This window comes from Canis lupus, chromosome 21 (genome assembly GCF_003254725.2).
Source record: "Canis lupus dingo isolate Sandy chromosome 21, ASM325472v2, whole genome shotgun sequence".
Lineage (NCBI taxonomy): Eukaryota > Metazoa > Chordata > Mammalia > Carnivora > Canidae > Canis > Canis lupus.
The window spans coordinates 39246900-39274440 of NC_064263.1; the positions used below are offsets into that span (position 1 = coordinate 39246900).

The 27541-nt window shown below is 43.0% G+C and overlaps 1 protein-coding gene across 36 annotated transcripts in view; it reads right to left on the bottom strand.

The window, feature by feature from the left end:
* Positions 1-6105: 6105 nt before the first annotated feature.
* SOX6 (SRY-box transcription factor 6) overlaps positions 6106-27541 on the bottom strand; it is a 665863-nt gene continuing 644427 nt past the window's right edge. For 33 of the 36 annotated variants that reach the window (XM_049099117.1, XM_035703772.2, XM_035703769.2 and 30 more), the window contains 3 exons: positions 27034-27267; positions 23715-23931; positions 6106-12917 (listed from right to left, as the gene is read on the bottom strand). In XM_049099117.1, the coding sequence (XP_048955074.1) occupies positions 12614-12917; positions 23715-23931; positions 27034-27267 (755 nt within the window). In that variant the 3' untranslated portion in view covers positions 6106-12613. The remainder of the gene's footprint in view (positions 12918-23714; positions 23932-27033; positions 27268-27541) is intronic. The other 3 variants (XM_035703767.2, XM_035703764.2, XM_035703788.2) reach the window with 1 other exon arrangement.

Genomic DNA, 27541 nt, shown 5'->3' on the forward strand with positions numbered 1-27541 from the left:
ATGGAGAGGTATCGATGGTCTCCTCCTTCTTTAGTGTCTCCTGTATCTCTTTGGTCTATCATTGTGGAGCTGACTGAAATGTAGGGTTAAATAGAGTTTCCTCAAAACATATTAAATTTTGTGAAATTAATTTCAATTCCAAGCTTTGATTGGGCAATTTAACTCTTCTGGTCCTCGTTTCCCAGATTTTCTTGGTTAAATTAATTGGACTTTAGCCACTCCTTGCAGTAGAGTTGCAAAAATAGAGTCCCAGATATTACACTCTGTTTGGCAGGCATTTGAAATTCAACAGCCTGAAAAATGATCCAATTTCTTGAGTTGTATTTATAGCTGCAGTATTTATCCCTTGGTATGTCTTATCTGACACAGTTTAAGGTCCAGACCACTTGTCTTTTCCATCGCTCTGTTCCAGGGCAAATATGCTTGGCTGATGTCCCCCAGCACATCAACTACCTGCTTTCTTGGCATCACTTGGGTCTGGGTTGCTTCTGCAGGTGGAAAACCAAAAGTGCCCCCATAACCAGGCCTAAGAAGAGGTGGCTGCTTGGGGACTTACTTAGTCTCCCGTAGCTCAACCCCATCTATTGAGCAGGTGTTGTTATTTTCAGTATTAATAAACAAGAGTGCCTTTTTAGAGAGTTAAATTTTAAAGTGGATTAAATTTTTAGAAATGTGTAATAAATGCACCTAAATGATTTCATAAAGGGTTTTTATCCCAGTGAGTACTTTCTGCAATTAAATATATTCTAACCCAAGGGTTAATCAGCACAATATGTCACATCATGAAAGAACAGCTGGTTATGTCCTTGAATCAGAATCCTGATTATTCTTCTGCGTTCATATTATAACTATTTGTTTTGTCCTTTCTTACCTGACTCCATTATTCATCAATAACATCAGTGCTTCTTTCATTTCCAAAAATATACCTAAATTCTATACTTGGCATTTTGTAAAAATCCAGCCTCATTTATTCTTTTCATATAATAACAGTTACAATGAAAATACTGAGTTTTTATTAAAATTAACATGTAATAATACTTTAAAATAGAAGTACTAATAATATTCAAATAAAATAAATACTAAATATTCTTGTTCCTTTGGACCTAGTTTGGGTATATAATAATATTTATCAGCTGATTAATGTTAATCCAAACTTAGAAACTTAATAGATTGTTTTAAGGTTGACATTGTTTTCCTCAATTTAACTTTTTGGGTTTCATTAGTGATGTAAGTCATATTTGAGACTGTTAGAACATTAAACTATTATTTGCTGAGTATGAAAAAGCTAAATTATTCTTGTATATACTTTATGGCTCCCAGTATTGATTATTGTCACTTAAAACCATCTTTTGTTGTATTGATGATAGTAGTGTAGACAAAAAATATCAATACATTTAGAAAGAATATTGCCAAAGGGAGAGAGATCAGTATTGTGCTGGTTAGTGACAACATCAGTTTCTTTGACAGGCTTCTTGAAAAATGAATATATGTCAAATTCTATTACAAATACTCTGAGTGACTGACTCTCACTTTCTGTATATGGATGTGTGTATCTATATATCTATTTACCTACATATAGGGAGGTAAATAATAGTGTATCTATTTACCTATACATACATCTATTTACCTACATATAGGTAAATAAATGGATAGATAAATATAATATATAGGGGAATTTAACTGATTTGGGTATTTCCAGAAATAACTGGACTGCCCCTGAGAAGATTTGCCAGGATCTTACTTGTAATGCTCGCTACTCACCATTTGTTCTAGGGTACCTTGGTGCATCAGTAAGCTACCTGCCCACAGCTGGCCTCTCCAGGGCTCTCTAGACCATGGTACCATCACACTGGTAATGGCAGGAATGGACCAAGACACTTCATCCTCTTAACTTAGAGCATTCAAATAAATTTCATACATGTATACCAAAAGTGCACCATGTGCAAGGCCCTATGAAGATGGAGTGGTAGTTGGAGGTGGTGCTCAAGGGTCATAGATAAACAGAGTGCAACAGATTGTATTTTCCAAAAATAGCTACTACAACATCTCCTGTCCCATATACTATTCAAAACCATATTTATCACTTTCCCTCTGAGAAGTGGAGTTAATTTCCCCTCCCCTTGAGTGTGTGATTTTGTGGTTGCATAGAGAGTACAGAGGGAGTGATGCTGCAGGACTTCAGGGGCTGGCCACAAAAAGAAGATTTTCTTTTCTTTTTTTTTTTTTTTTAAAAGAAGATTTTCTTTCATGGGCTGCTCACCATTGACACCCAGCCACCATGTTGTAAGGTGGCCCAAGGCACAGGAAGAGACCACACAGTGGTGTTCTGGCCAGTAGCTGCAACCAGCAGCCAGCATTGACTGCCATGAATGAGAGCAAAGAAGCCTATTACTTCTTCCAGTCCCAGCCTTTGAATTTCCTAGATGAGATCCCAGCCAACGTGGAGCAGAGAAAGGCCTTCTTCGTCTGTGCCCCATTCAAATTTGTGAGCTTGCAGATTTTGTGAGGATAATAAATGGTTGTGTTATATCACTGAGTTTTGGGGGAAATTGTTACTAAGCCACGGTAACCAGAACAGAACTCACAATGTAGTAGGAAGCCAGTTACAAACTCAATGATAAGAGCCAAACCGCAAGGTGAACTTGATACAGAGCTTGCATTCTCAACAGAGTCAAGATCATGTTCCCAAAGGGACAAAAATTGGCTCTTTTTCAAAAGATTGAAAAAAAATATTTTTTTTAATGAATAAAGCACTGATATACATAGAGTACACAGCAGATAGTATATTTGTAGTATTTAAACTTCATGAAGGGTGGGAGCCTATGGAAGGGCTGTTTAAAAAGGCTCCCTAAGTGGTGATAATGGGAAGAAAAAGAGATTGAGAAAGTGAACTAGAAGGAGAGAAAGATTCATTTTTAGGCAGAAGAAGACATTCTAATTGGGAGACGACGACCAAGCCACTTGACTTCTCTGTGTTTCAATTTCTTTTCTGTGAAATAGGTCAAAGGATATCTAATATTCAGAACTGTTGGTAAAAGCCAAATGGAATGTTGGTAATATTTCTGCTACATGGTAGGCTCTTCGGATTTTGTAGTGGTTGTTGAAGGAGAAGGACTTTGAGTTGGACCTTAAAGGAAAGATGGTGAGTGACAGGTATGGGGGGGGCGGGGCGATGGAGACGGAGGCATGAACTGACCCAGGTGATGGGAGAACACTTTAATAGTCCGACGAGTCTTGAGATCTAGAAGCCATGGATCTAGATCAGACAGTGAAGACGGGATAGGGTAGACATGGAGGAGGGAGTGGAGACTGGATAAACCATCAGAGCAGGTGCCAGCGACAGAGCTCACAGTCCTTAGTGATGATGAGAGACTGGGCAGGGTTGGTCTTGCCTGCCAGGGAGTGGGTTTATAAAGTCTGGCAATAAATACTCCACATATGATTCTAGGATCCCTAGTGCCAGGGTGACATGCAGCTTGGACACCTTCCCCAATCATTCTCTTTACTGGGTATCTCACTCTGTCTCCCACTCCCAGAATCCAAACACTTCCTTATTGATCCACTCAGTGGCTACTTGGCCTGGTACCAAAATTAAAAAAAAAAAAAAAAAGTAGATGGACAATTGATAGAGGGGGCTGTAGAATAAAAGGCTTACGAGAGTCACCCTAGTGGCCTGGGTCTCTGTTGGCCAGGTACCAAGGCTCAGCCAGAACAGGGAATTACAGTGTTGGAACTGTCACAGGCCACTGTCCCTAGATGCCTCAGTGCTCCCACAGTGACACAGCCCAGGACTCCTGGTGGTACTTGGGGTCTAGATCCAGGGCAGTGCCACTCCAGGCAATCCCCATGGACTCCCGTGAGCCATATGCAACACATCAACTATGCTTAGAGTTAGAACCGGTATGTGTGCTAGCACTGCCATTTAGCTTCTATGACATTGGGTCAAATGAGGACAAAAATTCTTAGCTTCTCCATCCCATTGTGTGCTGTTGACTATGAAGAGATAATGGTTATTAGTCTTTGGGGTTCTAGAGCTGCTACTCAGTGTGGCCTGCATGGTGCTGTCTCAGGTGGTGCTGATGCTGCTGATCTGTGGTCACATCTTGAGAAAGCAAGACTCCAGGGTACACTAGTAAGGCAAAGAGCCATTATTACCTGGGCCATGGGTTTCTTTTGTCAAAGAGGGAGAGAATATTAGGGGACACCTTGTGGGGTTCCTGCCCTTGCTGCCCCCAGCAGGTAGAGCAGCTATGTTTCCCTCTCCTCCAGGATGAAGTCCTGGAGGTACCCCCTGGACTGTGGGCAGAGTGGAGGGTAACCTTGGGCCCTGCAATGTCAAGGGAAGACTGGGCAAATGGATAAAACTTCCTCTTTCTGGATTCCCACAAGGAAGGCAGTGCTCTAGGCATGACAACTTGAGCCACTAATAGGGTGGGTCCTCCCCAAAGCATGGGGGGGGCAAAGGGGGGGCTCTTACTGCCCTCATGCTCCATCGGGAAAAGCCATCGTGCTGATGGGAAATGGCTCACCCCAAAATGAACAGACATGTTTGAACTACCGATTTTCTCCACACGAAGTGGCTCCCACCAAGGTCCCGCAAGGCTCCCTCAGCCCCACCCTGTTTGACCCTGATACTCACTGGCACGAGGAGGCCGGTGGCCTCCACTCCTACGTGCACGCGCTCAGCCGGGCCCTGCGCTGCAAGCGGGGCCGCAAGGCACAGCCTTGGTTTCAGTAGCTCGTCATCTGGCAGAAAAGACAAGACACAGAAGTAAATTATTACCATGCAGGAAAGGTGGTCGTAGAGGGGTCCCGGGGGGGCGGGGGGGGGCCAGGCCTGGGCAGGCGGTGGTGTCCGGGTGCGGCCTGCAAGAGGCTGGGAATTTCCCCAGCGGACAAGGGGACCCCGCTGGATCCCAGCGACGGCCGGAAGGTCCCCAGGGCAGGGGCGGCTCTGCGGCTGCTGGACCCGGGAGAACGGAGGCCCCTACCCGGCCAGCTTCCAGGGGCCCGGCGACTGGCGGCGAGGCGGAGAGGGCAGCCGGCGCAGGCCTGTGCCCTAGGAGGAAGCCGGAGTGGGAGGGAGGGAGGCCGCGGCCGGGGCGGGCGGGGTGCAGGGAGGCCGGGCCTCAGGGCTCCTCCAGGGTGCTCCCCGAGCGGACAGCCCGGTCGGAGCCTCTGGGCCCGCCTGCCACCTGCCGAGCAGCTCCCCGGGGCCCCGAGCCAGGGGTCCCTACCCTGTGTGACAGAGGAGAGCACTCAGGCCTTACTTGGGGGGGGCGGGAGCTGGCCGGCGGCAGAGCCAGCTTGCTGTGGCCCCAGAGCAGTGCCCTAAGTTCACCTGGGCTTTCAGGAACCCACGCGGGGCCGGAGGGAGGGTCCCGGCAAGGTGGGTGTGCGGGACTTAAGCAGCTGGGCCGGACTTACAATCTGGTGGCGGCAAAGAAGAGTTCTGCGCATCCTTGCCTTGCTCTGGTGGCTCAGTTGTCCCAGGAAATGCCACAAGAGACGTCGCTGGGCCCGCTCTCTGGCCCCGTGCTGGCCTCTGCGGGCTGGGCCAGGCTCCCCTCGGGGCCACCTCCAGCTCCCAGCTCCCGAAGCCCTCCCCGCGCTGCTCCTGTCTGGGCATCAGGCGGGGAAGCCCCCGGGAAATGGGCCAACCTCGGCCACCACACCGAGAGGTTCCAGAAGGGCTGCCTTTTCCACGGTGGCTGCTGGGCTCCTAGGAGGTGGTGTCAGGTGAGAGGCTGGCCCTGGAGACGTGCTCCTACCCCGGGATGCTCACAGCTTCCATAAACTGTGTCGCTGTCACACACAAGTCAGGCAAATGGGGAGTGACATTCTCATCTTCTCTTGATGAAAATCCACCTTGGATCCTGTTCCCACCCGTAGATCCGCAAGCATTTCCTGCCCCGCAGGTGCGCTGCACAAGGACCAAAGCAGGCCAATCGTTCCAGGCTGAGGCGTTTGCGGGCTCTGTGAGGCCTGCCTCCCCGCAGGGCCGAAGCCGGGGCAGGGCCCGAGAGCCCCGCAGGCTCCCGCAGCCGGGCCGTGGTGGGAGGGAGCCTGGTGTTTGCAGGGCACAGACAAGGCCGCACACAGAGGTCATAAAACAAAATTTATCTTTAATTTGTAAGTGTCAACAGCAGTACAAAAGATGGAGTGATGACGACTAGATTAAGGGTAGAGAGGACAGTCTTGAGGTAAATGAGCATAAATAGGCAGTTCTTATAGACACTCCCCTGAGGGGCCGAGGCCCCTTCATGGCATATACATTATCACCCAAAGATGGCATGTTTAACATATCAGGAAAGCACCTTGTGCAAAAAGAAAAAAAAAAAGTAGCTAAGGTGCCAACATACACCAGGATAGATAAAGACAGTGTGTCTTTCAATTTTGTCTTTTCCCTTAATTATGAGGCAGAGGACGGGAAGACTTTGAAAAGTGTCACTGAAAGGTTATTCAATGTCGAGTTTATCTCACGTCAATACTGCACAACGAAATCCAAGAAACGTGTGTATGCAACAAAGCTAAGAACAATGATTCATTCCTTTGAATTTGAAGAGATTCTTTTTTTTTCTTTTCCCATTTCTTTAATCCTTAGCAAACTTTTTTTTTCCATTATCAAGAGGAGAGTGTGAGAGAGATGTGATGGCAACCCTTAAGGTCATTTAAAAACTTTACACTGGACTGTACAAGATTTTTTTTTTGATAAATTATTTACATTTTCAGACTTTCAAACATATTCAAAGCAGCAATAGACACTAGTTTTTATGGTTTTTGTTTTTTTTTTTTTCTAATTGCCCAAATAGTTACCAGCCATGGGCCAAGTAGGTACCTGCGTTATACATAGAATTTCTACAAAGAAAATCTGCAGTTAAATTTGCTGGAGGGTGTAGTAAATGCCCTTAGCATCCTACGGGCCACACCCGCAGGGTTGCTAGAGGAACCAAAGCACAGTACCTTGACAACAGCCCTACACGAACTTTACACTTTGAAACAGCAGCCAGCATGTCAGTCCAGCATGTCAGTGAATTGTGCTGATTAAATTAACATAGAATACAATCTCACAATATACATCACAAACAAATTACAAGGTCGGGAAATAAAAGAGTTACAGTAAGATAAGTTATGTAGTAACAGCTTATAAGCTTGTCTAAGGTAATAAAAATTTTACATGGCAAATACAATAATGAATGAACATAAATGCTAAGCATTCTAATTGGCTACAAGCTGGAGAAGGGTACAATAAAGACTGCACTTCCAAAAAAGCAAAGACACGTATGACAAAGGAAGACAAACGGAGAATGCACATGAGCAGATCTGCAATGTGCAGCATACAAAACAGTTAAATATTTGCACATTCCCCATACTCCAAGAGCACCAGCACTGAGGCCTCACCTTATGCTTGTGGTTTTTCAGGAATAAGAAACTACTGAGCAAGATAGCAAGATATGTCACCGAGTTGCCGTCAAGCATTCATATAGCCACGGACACCGGCCGGAAGAGTATCTGCCCTAAACATTACCCTTCTGCTCCCTGGCCCCCCTCCCCGCTCCCCGCCTCCTCTAGCCCTGCCCCAAAGGTACCAGCGTTCCCAATACTTGTTCATGAGCTTTTGGAAAGCAATCTGTCCCCCAGAAGGAAAGATGGCAGGGGGTGGAAAGGAAATGTGTTTGCATATCAATATTTTCAATGATATTAGCAGAGGGTTCCGCTCAACAGTATATGGCATCAGAAACAGGACATAATCGGCAGGAATAACAGATAGAAGTTGTTTATTAAGGAAGAAAACATGTCAGGGGGCAGATGACTTAAGGAAATGATGCAAGTGCTTCTGTAAAAGGACAAATGAGGTCATACAATATTATTATACTTTGAGAAGTGAGCTTGAAGTGCCAACTCAGTCCTTAGACAAACGTGCACAGAATCAGGCAAGGCTACAGCAACCATTCTTGTCATTTTCTCATTATGAAGGAAGACCCAGTAATAATTTCAATACATTCCTCTAGCTGCATTCTTTGTAGTTGTTGGCACTCGGTACAGGACTTCTCATACGGCTTAAAACTACTAAGTGATTCTTTTTCCTTTCTCTAATGAGTAGTTAGAGGTCAGCTCTTTGCAAAATGAGTAGATTGAGAGAAGCAGCCTCTGCTCGCGGTGTTCCACTGACCGGGCTGCCTTCCTCCTGGGGGTAGCTGGGCTTCCTCGGAACAATCCCCGCTTTCAGCTAAGTGCCTGAGCTCCTGGCTCGGGAGGGTGTGCTCCGAAGCAGCAGCCCGGCTTCATGAGGGAAAGAAAGAAGCCTTTAATTTCAGCCCTAGAGTGATCACACCCTTTTCAAACACCCCAGGCTCTGGTGGGGCTAATGTGCAGGGGAGGCCAGAGTTTGACAAGCTCAACAGCACTGTGAGCCCACACCTGAATTTAGAACTTGGCCTGGGAGACTGGCCCGGGACCCTGGCATATCGAATCAGGCCCAACGACAAGGCTGGGGAGTATCAAATACCAAATGAAGCAAACTGATGTGCTCCTAAAAGATCGAGCTGAATACATGTGAAAATGACAAATGTTCCCACCTTCCTGGAAAAGGTTCTGCTTCGCCTCTGCCAAGGAGATGGAGAGACTGCCTGCCTGGCTGCTCCTGTCCACGGATTGACCTTTTCTTTCTCCTGTTCTCTGCCTTCCTTCCTTCCTTTCTTTCTCTGCCCTCCTTCCTGCCTGCCTTCCTTCTTTTTTGTCTTTCTTTCCTTCCTTCCTTCCTTCCTATCCCATGTGGTCCATTTTTTTTAGGAGAGGATCCTGTGCCAGTGTCCCTATTCTAAGTGACAAGGAAAAACCCTGGTCCTGTAAGTTCTTTAACGCCATGGAGATCATTTTTCTTTGATTTGAAGATACTGTGAAATAGGAAGCACTGAAAACAGTTGATGAGCATTCTTTAATCTAATTGGCATGGTAGGACTTTTATTAACGGTCAATCTCAGAGGCAGATTTTTGCCTGTAGAATGGCATTCACGCTTGTTGCTATGAAATGGTCACAGAACTACCTTATAAGATTTATGTGGATTAACAAAAGCAAATTGACTCTCCCCCAGCTGTACTGGAAATTTAGTATGTTCAATTCATTGACTTTCTATAAGAAAAAAAAAAAATCAGTAAAAGTCTGAGTCTGTGGACAGTGGATTCCAAACTGCATGGGAACCCGACTGAAGGGTTTTACTGCCCCAGCGACAGGTGGAAGGAACGCTGCTCTCTCACTGTGGCTGCTAATTCACTATCCCCATGAGGTACAGTGACTTGTCAACTTCTAGTCTGGACCAACATATATGGATAGAGAACGAAAAGGAAATACATAACTTATATCTCGCTAAGTATTCATGAACCAAAAATAAATTCTATTTCTATGTTATATTTACATAATTAGAAAAATCTAAAATGAGATGGTAAAGTCATAAAAACTTTGTTTAAGCCCCACTGAAAATAAAAAGAAGTGATCCCTATGATTGTCATTCTTAATTTCCAAGGATATTTAGAGCCAAACTTGGCTAATAAATAGAATAAACTTCTAATAGGCAGAATTTAGATTCAAATACAGCATCACTGTTTGACCCAATGAAAGAGACGTTTACAATCAGATCATTCCTGAATAGCCTTTCACTTTTAAGAACATGGCTAGAAGTAACTGCACCCCAGTACTGAGGCAGAGCTGGAGCTAAAACAAAGTGTTCATACACACATGTATTTTGCATAAATAAATGAAATAACAAGACATAAAAATGACTCAAATCCGGCAACTGTGAGGCAAGCCCACACGAGTCGAAACAGATGACTTTTGTTCATGTCGTTTTCGTACAACAGTTTCACATTAGTCAGAAGTGATAAAAAATACCATTTATATCCAGTGCTTATAACACTTACGAAACAACATCTGTGAGTGTGTGTGTTTTTTGTTGTTTTTTTTCTTTCTTTTTTTTTTTTTTAAACTACAAGCAAAATCAAGTTTCAGTCCTAAAGAACAGTCCTTTGTTCTCCACCAGCCCAGAATATTATTTTGGCATGGTCATAAAAACAAACAAAATTAACCTACTATTCTAAATGTTTGCCTTTGTGCAAAATTAATTACATACAATACAATGCTAGCCATACAGCACTCTACCTATGCGGCAAAATAAAAAAAAAAAAAAAAAGAGGAGAGAGGAGGAGGAGGAGAGAGCAAAAGCACAAGTCAAAGAGAAAGAGAAAAAAACAGGAGTATGAAGTGAGGAGGAGAGGTATATAATCAAAAGAAATCAGTAAGACAATAATAAATATTCATTTTTTGAGAAAATGACCTCCTCCTCATTTGAAATAAATGTACAAAAACAAAGTTCCAATCCCCGACCAATACTAAGAAGAAAACATTCCTATCAGTACCTTAATCAGCTTATGGAGAGCACTCCCAGCTAATGACACAGCCAGTAACGTCTTGGCTAGACCTATTTATTGCTAGTAGGTATGGCCTTGAGCACTCCTTAAATAAATATGAAGGTACACTATTTTCTTCCAAGTGACAAAATGGCTCAAGAAATCTGATGGGGCCGTTCCTATGTCCTGGTGATCAGATTCTGGGTTGTCCCATGAGGTGAACTGTCCCATTAACTGACATTTTCGCACCGAACCACTCCGGGTGAGGCTCCCTCCCCCACCATAGGCAGTCAGTCCTGGTTTCGGGAAGGTCAAAATGGCATGGTTGAGCTCCCTGTAGATAGGAGAGGGGGAATGAAGCCTCACTGCCTCCCAGCCCATCAGCAAATCTCCAGAGAAACCCTTGTGTGACCAGTGCCTTTAACAGGGAGGCATGCCCCCGCCCACGTGGCCGCCGATGGAGGGAGTGAGCCAGAGGAGCTCATCTGCTGCCCCAGGAGTCGTCCGTTCCCCAGAGTTAACAGTAGGAACATCCCCTATAGGGAATGTAGTTCCCCTCCTTCTCCTTCCCTATGGTTTTCTTTCATTCTCTGGATGTATCATGACTCTTTGCCTCTATCTTTGCCTTGAGGCTGTCCTGTGGCTTCTTGCATCTTGGGGAGTTTGCAAAAACACTCCCTAGATGTGCCAGATGCTACAAGGCAACTCAGGGTGGAGGTGCCAGCCCATGATGGCATCACCGTAGCCTCCTCCGTGGGCCACAACCTTGGGCTTTAGGCTTGGCTGCAGGACCCTCCTGCCTGGCAGTCACCACTGCTGACCCTTGCTGCCGGATGGCATTTAGGGGAAATGCCACTGATGCAGATCCTACCACTGTTGCTAAACTGAATTAGAGGGAAAGTCTGGCAAAAGGTTTGAGGTCACAGAGAACCTCAGGGGCGTACCTGTCGAAGTGTAAGACTCTACACCTGTATCCGAATATACAGCCCTGCAGCCAGATACACACTTATGTTTAAAAACAATATAAGCATTTGATAGAATCTCGTTTCAGAAATGCTTCCAGATGCTCTGGGGACATAAAATCACTATGTACATCTTTTGTATGTAGCAGGAGAAGGAGGTGAAAAGGGGCTGAAAAGGTCTTCAGGGAAGGAGGGTGAAAAACAAGAATTATTAAATTAATGCCACCAACATTTTTTTTCAAATAAATAGTAAGTGGACCCTTGACATTCTGGAATGAATAAATTATTTAAGAGAAAATGTGTTAAGACTGAATGTCAGGGTTAAAAGGCAAAGGGATAATGGATGTAGTGAGAGGTGGTCTCAGGCAGAGAAGACCACCACGTGGGTATCTGGTGTGGTGATTGCTCTGGTGCGCGCACGTCGTAACGCGTCACACGCTGATGGCACGTCAAGAGGCAAACACGATTGGGTTCATGCACTGTGGCAACCTTGTTCATTCCTTACAATATCTTGTCTCCAGATTCCTGAGTACTTTACCATTTTCTGGAAAAAAAAAAATGTGTGGTTTGCTATTTTATTTTAAGATGCCAAAGATTGTCTAAGACTTCGCAGTGTCTCCTTTAAGACTTTTCAAAATATTAAGATTCAAAAGTTACGAAAAAAGTTTGGCACATTCAAAGTTTAACTCTACACATGGAAAAATGGAATTCCGAGGCCTTTTGAATATGCTCTACATGCAGCTGCACACGCTGTGGACTTGTCCTGTTTCACAATATGAAATCCTCAGTTGTTCTCTAAAATAATTCAGAATAAAAACACATTCACAACCTGTAGGCCGGCACAGCATACCTGAGTGAGAATGTTTAACCCCATCTAAAACAGTAACTTAAACCTTTATCAACATCCAAAAGAAAAAAAAAATAGTAAGACAAAAATATAAGACTTGTAAGACAGCTATGGGTTGAGATAAGTTTTCAAGTCCTGGTGTCTCATATTTAATATGTCTTCACCTAAGTTTAAAAAAAAAAAACACAACAACAACAACAATAACAATAACGACAAAAACTCAAGTTCATGAAAAATCCGGGAAAACTTAATCTGTCTCACACTTTACGAAACAATGAAGACCATTCTGCTGATGTAACTGGAGAGCCACAAATGCATGCGGGCTCTTTAAGAACTTTTTTGTGGGGGGGAGAGGGGAGGTGAAATGTCCAAGTACTTTGATTCGGCAAACACACACTCCTCAGTTGGCACTGACAGCTTCGGGGGCCTCGTTTTCGCTGCTATAGTCTGATTTGGGATCGTCGTCATAGTCGTCGTACATCTCCATTTCATCCTCTCCGTTGATCATCTCGTTGGCCGCGAGGCTCCCGCCGTCCGTCTTCAGGCCGTAGGCGCCCTGGATGCCCGGGAGGCTGGGCTCGGGGCTGGCCGAGGTGCTGGAGCAGTCAGAGGCCATCTGCGGGGACGGCGTGGTAGTTGCCATAGTGATAGCACCGGGATACACAACACCTGTTCCTGTGGTGATTGGAATCTGAGGCTGCTGCCTGTAGGGGTTCAAGAGATAGAATAAAACAGGGGGAAATACCCATCGATTCCTTCTTGGCGGCACTGGAACTCACCCCCCTACCCTGCGTTGCAAGAGGGGGCCTCTGTCTGCCATTCTAAGCCAGTGACAAAAGGTGGCAGAGGAGTCGTGCGGGGAGCTCCCTGATGCTATCCTTGGGCGTTAGGCAATACGGCGGGGCCGTGTATTGATGGCTTTGAGACAAATGCTGTAGTCAATTCCAGAAGTTACACGCGACAACATTTTTTAAGATCTCCCAGGATGATAAAAAAAAAAAAAAAAAAAAAAGACTGGTAGCGTGAGGCCTATTTTACTGCCACTGCTAAGCAGGCTTGTGTCTTCACCCTGGCTTGAGAACTGTTGCAAAGGGAAGATGGAGATGAGAAAGGATCAAGTGTGTCCCAGAGAGTCAGGCTCAGCCAAGCGCACATCTGGCTCCCATGCAAACGTCTACCCGTTTGTGCGGCTGAACTTGTGGGGACGCTCCCTGAAGGAGCTTCTCTGGTCATCATCACGGGAGGATCATCCTGGACGTCGTGACGCCCGAGGCCCTGGGCTGCAGCTGGGTTGGAGGAGTCAGGAGAGAGGAGCAGCGAGGGCCCTGCCACTTGTCCGAATAGCACGCAGGGCCTCAGCCCAGCTCCTAGCCAGTGCCCGGGCTGCGTCACAGAGATCATTCCGTCACCATGGCCCTCTAGTTCAAATACGCCTCCCGGGCCCTCCGTGAAGGTCCAAGGTCCGCTGCCCCCTCTCAGGGAGACACCGCCCTCGGCCCCTCCATTCATTCCCCTTGAGGCCTTATAACCGGTTGAAAGAGTCCGACCTGGGGCGCCTGGCTCACAGCCTACGGCTAAAGCGGTGTTCTCACGGTTGCGGTGCTTACCAAGTGCTCCTCAACCTTAACGGACCGTAATTACAATTTATTTTCATTTCAGAATATCACCGCAACTATCCTTTCTGAGCTTCGGTTTGCAAACCTTCACAAGAGCTGGGGGTCAGGGAAGTCTGGGAAGGTCCTTTCCCCTTTGGAGACTCATGACTTCTGGTCAGTCTGTCCCTTGAATAGTTCTTATTGACTCTCTACGATATTGTTAAAACTCTCCATCTACTTCAGTCTAGCAGAAAAATACCCCGCATCGATGAAGAAGTAGCTTAGTGACCAGCTATCCTTTGACATTTCCAGGATAATTTTCTCAAAAAGCCCTGCATGCCTTCCAGCCTGAGAGAGGGAAAAAATGATAGCAATGACCTGGAATCGCTGTGTGAGACACCTGACAGTGCTACCCTCGACGATCTCCTCCCGCCCCCACAAGGCCTCACAATGATTCCTTCACCTCTGACCAAACATAATATAGCAAATATTTTCATACATATTACCTCATTTAATTAACATGGCAAGCCCAGGAGGTATTGTGGCGCCCAGTTTTCGGATGAAGAAAGTATAAGGCCTTGCTTAAAGCCCGGCACTCAACAACCAGCAGAGCCACCCTGGGAACCCAGGTCGCATGACATGAAATCCTATCACTCTTTCCACTACGGATATTCAATATACAAATACACTGTGCTTACTACGGCTCATAAAAATTCCTGATTTCTAGAGATCCTGTCGGTACCCGGTTGACACTAAGCGCCTGATATTGATCCATTTTCTATGATGTTCATGGTGATGTTTTTTTATTGCAAGAAGATCATAGAGGAGTCTATATCTCTGCATAGAAACAATTCAGAAAACACTAGTTTCCCTTTCATAGAACCAAATTCTACAAATAGTATACTTCTGCTTTCTAACTTTTGGGCAAATTAATACAAAGTAAATTTCATGCAAGCCTGCCCAAGGCAGCGAATGCCTCATTAAATTTTTTACTGAACTTGGATAATTACAATAAAAATATTTTTGCCTTAATCACATAATGAGTATAGAGTAAAAGCTTTTATTGCAATATTAACCCATTTTACAGATTTTCCAATTTGGTGAGCTAATCTATAACATAAACTCTACACACCATACACAATAGCAAGTGGTACACTTTCTTTTCATGAAGGACATTCTCTTTTCAGAAAGAATAGATGGTCAGTTTTGTGGTATTTTTAAAACAAGATATCTATATTTATCGCTCTATCAAGTAAATCTGAATTGAGCTCCTATTATGTGCTGGTGACAATGCTTAGATGCTTTCACATTATCTTCCTCAATCCTCACAATAAGCCTAAGAATTGAATATTATTTCCCCTCTTTTATCGATGAAGTTACCAACTAAGTTTCAGAGAGTTTAAATTGGTGGTCCAAAGCCATACGAGTACCACAGCCGGGAGCTGAACCCTTTCTCAATGTCAAAAATTCTCTACTGGATATCAAGATCAGAGAGAGAAAGGCAAGCTCACATGATCAGAAAAATACTTGACAATATGAATCAGAATCAAACTTCCAAACTGGGATCCACATATTTAAAAATACTTGGACATTAAGTTGGTAATGGAACATTAAAAACAAACAACCAATAAAACATCTGTACAACTTCCTTTCTAGACGGAGCACATGATATTCAAAAGCCTACCGCCGGTGGTGGAGGGACACCAGACTGTGTCACCCGCTGACCCCCTATCTACTTTCTGCTCGGTCACTGCCTCTTATTCCTTAAAGATGTTACAGCTCCGGGCTTACCGTCGATCTCGCTCCAACATTTTTCCTGCCACAATTCTTGATGACTCACTATCCACAAAGGTGATAATTTCAACACCTCGCTATGTCCATTCCTTGACCTCCTCTCTGCGTGATGATCTGGCCCCGCCCGGTATCAGCAGACCTTGTCATTTCCAGCTGTAACCACACCCTCATCTCCATTTTAAACATCCCCGCTCTCTGACCACCACATCTTATCTTTCCAAGTTTTCTTCCTCTAAAACCCCAGTCCAACAATTCTCCCACCCATCTATACTTCCTTGATCCTTCAACCAATTTTCACTATCCCTCTCCCTCCCCCTTGTGTCCTGACTTAACCTCTTTGACCAGTATGAATTCTGTGGTTAGTGACAAGATTCGCAGATTCTGTGGTTAGTCACTGTCTCCCCTCTCTTACATGGCAAAACTCTAACTCTCTGCCTACTTGTGATCACTCCCACGCAGCTGAACTTGGCTGCAGAAAACACGCTACCATGCATACCAGTCTCCGAATTTTTGAGCAGAATTTCAAACTGGCCTCTGGTGCTGTTGTACTTTCTCCTAGGCCACTCCTTCTTCTACTTTCCTAGATGATTATTTCCTACTTTCTCAACTCTCCTCAGATGTCCAACGTCTCCCACATCCTCGCTCTCAGTTGATAACCTGGCTTTCCATTTCATGGAGCAATTAGAAGAGATTTTTCACAAGCCCCCGCCATCACATTTATCCATCTACCTTTGTCTGTTCTCCTAATTCTCTGTCTGCCTTCCTAGATTTTGAATGAATTCATAATCCAATGTAAGGTGAACTCTTTCACTTATGCACTGAATCTATCTGTTCTCACTTAGGAAGGATCTCCTCCAGTAACTGTCTCTTTCATCTGCATGATCAATTCTCCCTCTTTCCTGGCTCATTCCCATTAGCTCATAAACATGCCACAATCTTTCCCACTTTAAAAAACAACAAAAACTCTCTCCTGACTCACAGCCCCCTCAGCTACTGCTCTATTTCCCTATCTCCTTTAAAGCAAAGCTTTGAAAAACTCTGTATATTCACTCCCTTCAGTTCTTCTACTACATTCTTCAATCTGCTTCAATCACTCTCAGCACTGAAATCCAGCTTGTAAAAGTCACACTACCAATGATCTCCACGTTGTTAAATTCAAAAGTCAGTTCTTGGTCCTCATCTTACTGGACCTATGCCATGAGCAGCATTTGATATACTTGGCCACTTCTCCCCTTGCTGAACCGCTTACTCCACTGGTCTTCTGGTCTTCTTCCTATCTCATTACTGCTCCTTCGAGGTCCCTGGATGTACCCTGCCCTCCTATAAACCTGGTATCTAAACTCTAAAGTACCTAATCAGTCCTTGTACCTCGTCTCTTCTCTATCTAAATTCATTCTCTTGGTGATCTTGTCCATTTTCCATAGCTTTGAATATTATCTAGCTGCTGACAACTCTCAAATCTGTATGTCCAGTAAGCACTACATTTCTAACTTCTAAAGTCATATAAGTATATAACTTCTTATTTGATTTGGATGTCAAAATATTGTCTCAACCATAGAGGTCTGAAACTAAACTCCGGATCACCTCCATAAACCTGCTCCTCTCATGACCCTTCTGATCCTGGTTAATGATTACTCCATCTTTCTGGCTGCTCCGGCTAATCTTTGGTAACTGTGTGTCTCTCACACCCTGTATCCAGTCCATCAGCAACTCCTAGTGGTCCGCTATCAGGAATACACCCAGAATCCCTCCACTTCTTGCTACCTCCACCGCTACCAATCTATCCAGGCCACCGTCAACTCTAATCTGGTTTATTTTAAGAACCCGTCTCCTTATTTCAGCCGCACCCCCTTCAGACAATACTCAACACAGTAGATAGAGTGATCTTTTTAAAATCTAAGTGTGGTCACAGTACTCTTCTGCTTATGACCTTTCAATGTCTTTCCATCTCACTCAGGGTCAGATTCAAAGTCTTCAATGGCCAAAGGTCCTTTCACAGTTTGACTCCCTACTACCTTCTGACATCTCTTACTCTTCCCATCTACTCATTCTGCTCCTGCCACTCTGGCCTTGTTAACTCTTAAACATGCCAATCGCAACCTTCCCTCCAGACCTCTGCAGTTGCTGTTCTCCCTGCCTGACTCTTCTCCCAGAGACACACATGGCTTGCTCCCTCACTCTGCAGGCCTCTGGCTCAAGTATGAGCTGCTCAGTGAGGTTTTCTGTAGCCACTCTTTTTAAAATTGTGCTCAATCCTCCATACACTTTCCCTACTTTACCTCATTCTAAGGCACTTATTACTATTTGATATTTCTTTATTCATTTATTGATTGGTTGTCTGACTTTCCCTGCTGGAATGTAAGCTTCATGAGGACATGAATTTTCACTGATACAGCTCTAAAACTTAGACAATGCCTGGAACACAGGTGGCACATTCCATATTGCATACAATGAATGAATGAATGAATGAATGAATGAATGAATGAACAAACTAGTGAATGAGGGGGAAACAAATGAAAAAGCTGGGTAAACTATTTTAGAGAAGAAAAGATGTAAATGGGACTAGACATATGTGAGGGAAGATAGTGGAGAAGGAATATGAATATAACCATCTTTAAATGCTTGAATGGTTTTCTTTATAAAGAAGAGACTTGCGCTAGAAAAGGGACCAAAAAGAGGATTAGAACTAAGCTACCAAGTAGCAGAAAGGTAGATCATTGCTCAGTTCAGAGAAAAGAACTTTCTAGCATTAGGACATGTTCCACAAAGAAACTAGCTCCCTTGGGAAGCGGTGAGGTCTCTAGCCGTAAAATAGTTCAAGCAGAACTCAGAGAGGGCTCCTACAATGGCTGGCTACTTGAAGTATATGACTTCTGAGGCCACTTCTAAGTTACCACTGATTCTATGGGTACAAAATCATAAGCTAACTATCATGCTGGTCTTGCTTTCTCATTGTTGTTACCAGCATAATAAAAGACTAAAAAATCAAGTGAGCATGGCTAATTATAGTTGCTGAATCTTGGCTTTCAAGGGTTTCCAAAATATTGCTCCACCCTACACACCCTACCTCTCTTACTTTTACTGCCAGGAATAATCCCTAGGCTAGCCTCCTTTTTTAAAAACTATTGAACATTTCTGAATTTCCCTCCTTGTGTTCATGCCCTTCTTCATGCTAAAATAGGAGTCTTGGCCTCCACTTTCCACCGCCCTACCCAAACCTCAAGTCCCCCTCCTCTAGAATGACCTATGATTAGTGTACCTAATGCATAGCAATCTCTCCTCTTCTGAGCTTTACTTGTTCTTGTCTATAAAATCAAAGTTAGTACTTCACTATACATTATGTGCAGCACATGCAATGTATTCTCTCTGTGTTTATATGTATGTATAACAAACCATTATTTGCTAATATGTTTTGTATGCATCTAGTTTCTCTGACTATAACACTCTCTGAAAGCTCATTGTGTACAGAATTAATGCCTCATGTCCTATATTAATTTAGTACAGTGCTGGGCACATCACTGGTTTCAAATAAGCCCTTACCAATTGACGGACCAATCAATTAACAAAATGGAAAATCCAGCCAGCAGGCTCAAGCTTTGTCTATCGGAAATTACTTTCCTAAAAAGCATTTTTCCTTCCTTTACAGATCAATTGCAAAGTCAAAATTCAAACACTGCAGATTTCACAAACAGGAATAGCTGGCAAGTATTGGGCCTTACAAATAATGAATGTGCACATCAAAACAAAAGTTGTAGATGTTTGTTAAAAGTATCACATGCAGCTGATATGAGCAGAGATAGCTAAGAACCCCTTCTCTCAGTAAGGGTAGAGCTGCCTCTGATAGAGCTCAGCATTGTTGCACGGTTTCTGAATCACAAGAATATTTCTGGAGTATAGTCTAGCTTCACCAATTGCAAAAACTCCGCATTAGTTTGGCAAATCTCCCTTGTTTGTTGATCTTTCAGACTTTTACAGCATCTATAAATGAAGACAATGAAGTCTGTTTCATTATGAGATAAGCCTACACATCATACATCTCTGTAGTTGATATTGCAGTAAGAAACAGAAATAATGGCAGTCTTTTTATATTGCCTGTTAGAGACCCTTAATCCAGCTTTCCCTACAGGAGGACAATACTGAAAATAGTATGGCTAGTTTATACTAATCAATGATATTTATATATGTCCCATAGGTTTGATTCAACCCCTTTCAGACTAGGATCAAAATGGCAAATGTTCAAATTACTTCTAGCATAATGCACTAGAATATAATTCTTTAGAATACGAAATATATATTTGGCATGTAGCCAAATTATTTTTCTAGAATAATAATATTACTCTGATTCAGGGCTTCCTATGGGCCAGATGTTGGTCTAAGCACTTTAGATAGATCAAGCTATTCAATCTTTGGCAGGGCCCAATGGTGAGGGTATTATGGTCATTTCTCCATTCTATTTATGAGAAAATTGAAGTACTGAGAGTTGAAATAAGTTTCCCAAGGGCAAGTGGAGACTTTAGAGAAATAAATATTGGTGTGTATTAGTTCCCAGAGCTAGGAATAAGCAGATCTAGTATTTGAGCCAGAACAGTCTGGCTCCAGAGTTGGTGCCCATAACCATTATGCTACACAGTCTCTAAAGAGTTTGTAGGCTCTAAGTGAGAGACCTGTGTAAGGCTGAAAAGGTCACATATTTCACATTCACATAAGCCTGGTTTAAATCTCAGCTCTGCAATTTACTAGCTGTGTGGCCTTGGACAAATTATTTACCATCTCTGAACATTGTGTTTTTTGACCCCATAGTGAGGATGATACTGCTTATCTTGTAAATTTGTTGTCTTTGCAATATTCTGTACAAATCACTCATCACAGTATATAGCATATAGTAAGTATTCAATAACTTATCATTATTAATATTCAAAAAGTAGCCCAAAACTTGATATTTTATAGTACCTACATAATTCTCTATGAGTTCACAGATAAATTATTGAATAAACTTCAAACGAATGAAAGTACATTTGGCTAGAATTCTTTGGGAAAAGACAATGTTGTAGCTGCATGTACCCTAATGAATATCACTTCAACATGAATAGTACTCATCAAAGTTATTAAAAGCTCTAGCACTTAACCTGTCAATCAAGGGGGTTAAATCTAAGGTCAGAGCTAAACTTACTCTGTTTCATATTATTGATAAATTTATTTCATAATAGCTGAGTGAAAAAAATCCAACTCACTGAACTTTTAGTTGTATCGGCAGTAAAATGCATGACAATGTTGAGCAATATATGTAATTTTATTGGCTCGAAAGTTATGCATGTCTTTTCAAAACCAGCTATAAAAATTGATCTCACCCCCATTCTCTCAAGAAGTCAATAGCAATCTTTGAATTTCTTGTTTCTTTTCCCTCTTGTAATAACCTCACATCTAATGAAGATGAATTTCCAAAGATGAACCCCAGGGAGTTAATAATCTATCAAATACAACCACTTAAAAGAGAATACGAATCCTTAAGTAGAAATAATACCTGGCTTTATGTTGCAAATATTACCAAAGCTGGGCACAGGAAATATTCAGCTTTGAAAATTAAAGAATAAGACTTTATGGTCATTGCCTGCACATCTGTAGCCCCATTCCACAGTCTAAAATGATTCTTCCTTAAAGGACCCTCTACATTCCCAGGAACAGGATCCTCAGTCTCTAAATTCCAAAGTTCCTTTAATGCCATCATCATACACAACAACCAAAGGTTCTAGGAGCTGTTTTTCAAATAGCACAGCCATACTCACAACTGTGCCAGAATAGGGCGATGAGGCATATTTTGAGGCAATTTGTGGTAAGGACAACTGCTCAGTCGTTAGGCATGATGGTGGCAGAGACTTGGATTTAAACCTTCCCTCTTTCTCACCTTTTGGCAGCCGTAGGATCTTGATTTCTTTAACTTAGTTAGAGGATTTTGTGATTTATATATCTAAAATGTCTAGTATACAGTGGGCTGTATACTAGACCCTCAATAAATGGTAGATGGTGTTGTTTGAATTTTTTTAAAATTTTACATGTATTGTTGTGTGATGAGGCAAGTTTGATCCAGAGCTACTTTGATGTACCCTTTGGTAAAGGAAATAAATTAAGTAGAATTACTGCATCTTATCCTTTCAAATAAGTATCAGGGATCTAAAAATGGTACCCCTGACACCTTCCAGACTATAGCAGAAGAGACCCATTGTGTATCGTTACATACACAGAGATATGACATGAAAAAGAGAGTGGGAATCACAAAGGATCTCAAACTTAAACTTTGATTCTCTGCTCAAAAGAGATTATATACAGTCTCATAGAGAGGATTAAAAAAAGACATTTATCATACAGTTAAAATAAATGAGTATTTTGTTTCATGCGACTATACTTCCCAATGCGCACTATGAATCCGTATTTTTCACAAATCATCGAAATCACCAGTAAATAGTCTACTTATTCTTCTGGTGTTAAAAGCATTGTTTTTAAAAATGCAAACATTTAGAATACAGAAGAATTTGATAAACCTGTCTTGGCATGGCTTCATCTGTTAATAGATTGGGATTCTCAAATAACAAAGTGGCTTAAGCCTCCCTTGACCTCGAAAAAGTTCTTCTACAGTGTAAAGAAACTCACTGATTATCTGCTGACACAAAATATAGTTTTATTAGTATAGTAAATCCACATTTAATGGTAACAGTAATGATAAGAAACTCACCTTTATTGATAATATACTAAGCACGATAGAAGTACTTTCAAAAGCAGCGCCTCACTGAATCAACAATTGTACAAGACAGGTAGGAATATTTACTTCATTTCGCATGTGAGGAAACAGAGGCTCAGAAAAGTTCAATAACTTGCCCAGCTCGGTGGCACCGTGCTTGAACCTCTGCAGTCACACTCCGGAGAGCATGCCCCTCTCCAGAACACCCGAGTGTAAGGCACAGATTCACAACCCAGACTGCTTTCAATGGCCTTTTTTTTCTTTTTGGTATTCTATTTACTATCCCAAATTAATTTTGTGCTTTCTAAACACATGCTTCTGAAGCTATCTATTCCATGGTGTTATTTTTTTTTAGTGTCCTTAAAAATAAACAGTTCTTTACTTTTCCTTTAAGGTACATCTTTTTGTCACCTGTAGGGGAAGCTGCCCCGTTTCCCTGCCATAGAATAGCACAGTTCCTCCACGCTCCCCCTAGTTAACAGTGAATCCAGCTGCCTTTTTACTCACTCTACTTTTCTCTTTTAAGCCCTACCCCAAGCATCTTCCCATTCTGATGGCAGCTGCCTCAGGCCAGTGCCTCCAGAAAGGTCCTCTGGTTTGTCATCCTCTAGGCCTGCTTCTAGGCCTGGGCATGCTGGAACCTACAGGCATCTGCATCCCCACTTATCCCAACTACTGTGGTTATAAGGGGCCTCTTTTCAATGCAGACAGCCAGTCAGCCAAGTCGAAATTTATACCAGAAATCTATTACCTAATTTTTAAACAAAATGACATGAAATCAGACTTGAAGATATCAAAAACATGTCTAGTTTCTGATTTAAGCAAGAAAATCCACATTGTTATTGCTTCCACCACAGAATAATTTACTGCAACAGGAGTTCTGGATCTTGCGCCAAAAATGAGGTCCTCTAACCAATGTCAAGGCCAATTATCTTGTGGTAGATCCCACAACAAAAGCAGACTATTGTGATTAGAATCAGAAGCACCACCCAGGGAAGCTGGAAAGCTTCTGGGGATTTCTTAAGTTAGTTTTTATTCTTTCTCCCTGTATGTCTGCTTAAATAAACTACCAGCAACTTGGTGTGTGGGCACCGAACATCTTAGATTAGTTTGGGAGACGAGGAGAGGGGAGACCAGGTTTGTTTTGAGCTATCCAGCAGGAGCCAGGCTGCAAGACTCTGTGTGTGTGTGTGTGTGTGTGTGTGTGTGTGTGTGTGTGTGTAATACTGCAAAGATCACTGCAACTGAGCCCCTGGGTAGATCTTGACCTCCTCCTCCCTTCCCTAATATCCTTCCCAAATCCACTGCCAGTAGCCATCCTGCAGTTTTCTACTGGGGAGGGAAAGCCCAGGTGGCTACGTTCGTTCGGGAACACTCACCCCACAGTAAAGAACTGCCTCATCTCCTGCCTCCGAGACCTCATCAGTTGCTTATACTCCCCGATCCGGAGCTTTTTGCCATCAACAATGCAGGTGCGTTTCGGTCGAGGTTTGTATTTATAGTTCGGGTACTTCTCTAAGTGGATCTTGCTTAGCCGGGCCTGTTCTTCGTAATAGGGTTGCTTCTCTTGGTTGGACATGGATTTCCAGCGAGACCCTAAACATAAAAATAGCCTTCAGTACCCAAGTGGTCAAGGTAACAATATCGATGGCTAATGCTGTATATACCTTCCCACTGCTTCACTCACCTGTGCTCTGGGTAGCTCCTATTCCCACATACCACTGAGCCTCCCAAGTAGTCTTTTAGAGACGTAAAGAGCAAAGAATAATTTTGCATGTGATACATTTATTATGTTATTTTGTTTGATAACGCTGGTGCTACACAAAAAGTATATTGTTTTAAAACACCTCTCTGCTGCTTAAAGATCACCTTGCGAATCCACTGTCCCTCCCCCATCTGTCGATCACTCTCAAAGGGTGAAAAACCCAAACTTCCAAAGCATGCTCTCAAGCCTGACAGGATCCTCAGAAAAGGCTCTCCTGGTTGTAGAGATTCAAGCATCTCCCACACTTGTCCAAGCACCTTTAGGGAAGCTGCCCTGTGATACGGTGTTAGCAGATGTTGTTATATCCTTCCGTATTTAAAAGCCCACTGCACACACTGTCTCCCCTGGCCTGGGGTAATTAAAAAGCCTAAACTCTACCTAAGAAGTTATTGCTTTCGAACCGGAAGGTACAGTTGGAATTATATATACCATTTTCAAGGACTATAAACGTTCATTCATAGCTTTACCAATGACAGCACAAAAATTTTTAATGTGGTTTATAGAGGAAGAAGGAAAAGTATTCACTTCTCTAATATTGTTTATAAAGAATTATCTAAACACTTGACGAAGAAGGGATGTGTTTTTTTACATGTATCAAATTGCATTTTTGTGTCTCGCTGGTGAATAAAGCGGTAACAGCTGTGCTGACTGGATGTTAGCTATTCTTCAGTGGAGATTTTTCATACATAAACAAATGGAAAGTTGTACAAATATTCTCTGTAGCCAGCAATATCCTGGTCTGCTTTAATAGCACATCCATCCCTGTTCTTTCCTGATTGTTGTGCAAAAGTTGTGTAGAAAGTCTATGCAGATTGGCTTCTCCGTGTTCTGCTGACTCCCAGTAGCATAAAGCCTCAGTCAACAGAGGTTCTTGCTACTCTTGAAATGCTTGTGCTTTAAAGTTTATATTTTAATGAATACACTTACTATATTCTTAATAGGTTTTTTTCACAGAATGTACACCAATAATATAAATTTCCCACAGTGCCAAAATGGAAACAGAGAGGTTCTGTGCCCATCTGAGTGCTTAAAATGCTGCTACTAAAATGTCAAAAAAGAAAAGAAAAGAAAAGAAAAGGAGATAGAAAAAAGAAAGAAACAAAAAAAAGAGAGAAAAAGAAAGAAAAGGAAAGGAAAAAAGAAAATTTCAAAGTTAGGTATCAATTTCAAGGACAGAGAAACACTGATTTTCTTTTAAATGTCTGTTAATTGGAAAAAAAAATTAATGTATCCATGAGGAGCATTTTGGCTTAAAAGATACTTAAGTCCAAAAAGAATAATACTATCCCCATGCATATCTCAGAAACTCTAAAAAGAATACCCTGCTTGGCTGTAATAACATTTAGTACCCATCTTGAAATTCAAAAATCAAAAGGGAAAAACATCTTTTTTTTAACATTTTGCCACGATTAGATCTTAGGCATGTTGTAAATTTTCTTAGAGGTTACTGCCTCACCATGCCTCAGAACCAAGTTAAATTATTTATACAGTGACAAAACATGTGTATTTGTGTATGTCCAGATCACCGATATTTACTAAGGTTAAATATTTATTGCTTTTGAACAAAACATTTAAAAAATGAAAACCACAGTTTAAGTCTCTAATGTTTTTCAGCTTCTTAAACGGCTCCTTTAGAGATTTTGTCACATTGTGACAGCTTAAATAGAACAGTGCCTTCTGTGTTTTTTCTTTTTAAAGAGGAAACATGTTGACTGTAATGCCGCATGTTGAATAAAATATGTTCAATATGTTGAACGCAGTAATTCCAAACTGTATAATCTGCACTAGGCAAGCTTTACACTAACAGAACGAGGTTTTGAGTTTAATCCTGTGAAGCAGGAGAATCACCCTGGCAGTTTACTGCATGAGGGGCCTCGCCGCCTGGGCTCTGCGTGCTCGACTCTCTGCTACGAAATTCAAACTAGTCCTATCTTATTAAAGTAAATGCACTTTCATTTGACAAGTTTTAAAGTCATCATTCGAGGCACTGTTCGACACTCCGTGAATTTCACACTGTTTGGGGGCTCACCCTAATTTCCCGTGAGTTCTTTGGGTGGGAGGCTATGAACCCAAGAATACTAAAGCAGAGACTCTAGGCTCTGGGTAGGATTCGGAGGCTTGAAGAAGGCTGAATAGGAAAAGGAAATACAGCTTGTCTCCAGGATCCCTGTTTAGCATGGTCTCTCAGAGTTGCCAAATTCAGTTTAACACACCATAAATAATTTTGTCTCTAAAATAAGTTGCAGGGGGACGCCTGGGTGGCTTGGGGGTTGAGCACCTGCCTTAGGCCAAGGGCATGATCCTGGAGTCCGGGAATTGAGTCCTGCATCAGGCCCCCTGCATGGAGCCTGCTTCTCCCTCTGCCTGTCTCTGCCTGTGTGTGTGTGTGTGTGTGTGTGTGTGTGTGTGTGTATGAATAAATAAATAAAATCTTTAAACATAAATAAAATAAAATAAAATAAAATAAAATAAAATAAAATAAAATAAAATAAAATGAAAGAAGTTGTAGGGTCTGCCTGGGTGGCTCAGCTGGTTAAGTATCTGCCTTGGGCTCAGGTCAGGATCCCAGGGTCCCAGGATGGAGCCCCGTATGGGAGGTGGGGAGTCTGCTTCTTCCTCTGCCCTTCACCCTACTCGTGCCTCTCTCTTTCTCTCTCTCTCTCAAACACATAAACAAAATCTTTAATAAAATAAAGCAGTGTTAGTCCCTCCCTGGCACTTGGTGGCTGTTTAACCGCTAACCCTAAACACCAGGCTGCGGGGTGGGGCGACATAGGAGATGACCACGATGTCTCCCGAGGCAGCTTGCTGAGCTCCACCTGAGCTCTGCAAACCCCAGTCTCCCTTGGGTGTCAGAGTAGCCCCGGGGCCCCTGTGGTCCACTCTCCGGGCGCTCGCTGGGGGTGAGGGGTGGCGTTCGAGACTGCACTCACCTAAGATTTTGCTAATGTTGGAGTTATGCATGTCGGGGAAGGCCTGAAGGATTTTCCTCCTCTCATCCTTCGCCCAGACCATGAAAGCATTCATTGGTCGCTTGATGTGAGGCTCGCTGCTGGCCCGGCTGCGGGCGTCCCTGTAGACTCGTGCTTCAGCCACAGTGGCACCTCCTGTTGGCCAACAATAATACTGCTGTAGTTTAGCTGCAGAGCCATTCATGGCTTTACCTCCTGTAATGTCAGGGCAGGAAGAACAAGACGGGTGCAAAGCATTATTATCTGGGTAAGGTAACACAGCTTGCCGCCTGGTTCAGCTGTTTTCCCTAGGCCCTTCTCGTCTGTTCAAGTGACCTCTTGGAAGAAGATGGTTTCAGATGACAAGTCTAAAGGCCCTGCTGACGGAGGCCTCCAAGACACACGGGGCCAAATTCACCTTGGATGTTTTTATACACCTGGTGCATTTTCACTACCGCCGGCTGCAGGTGGAGATTCGGCAATGCCTGGC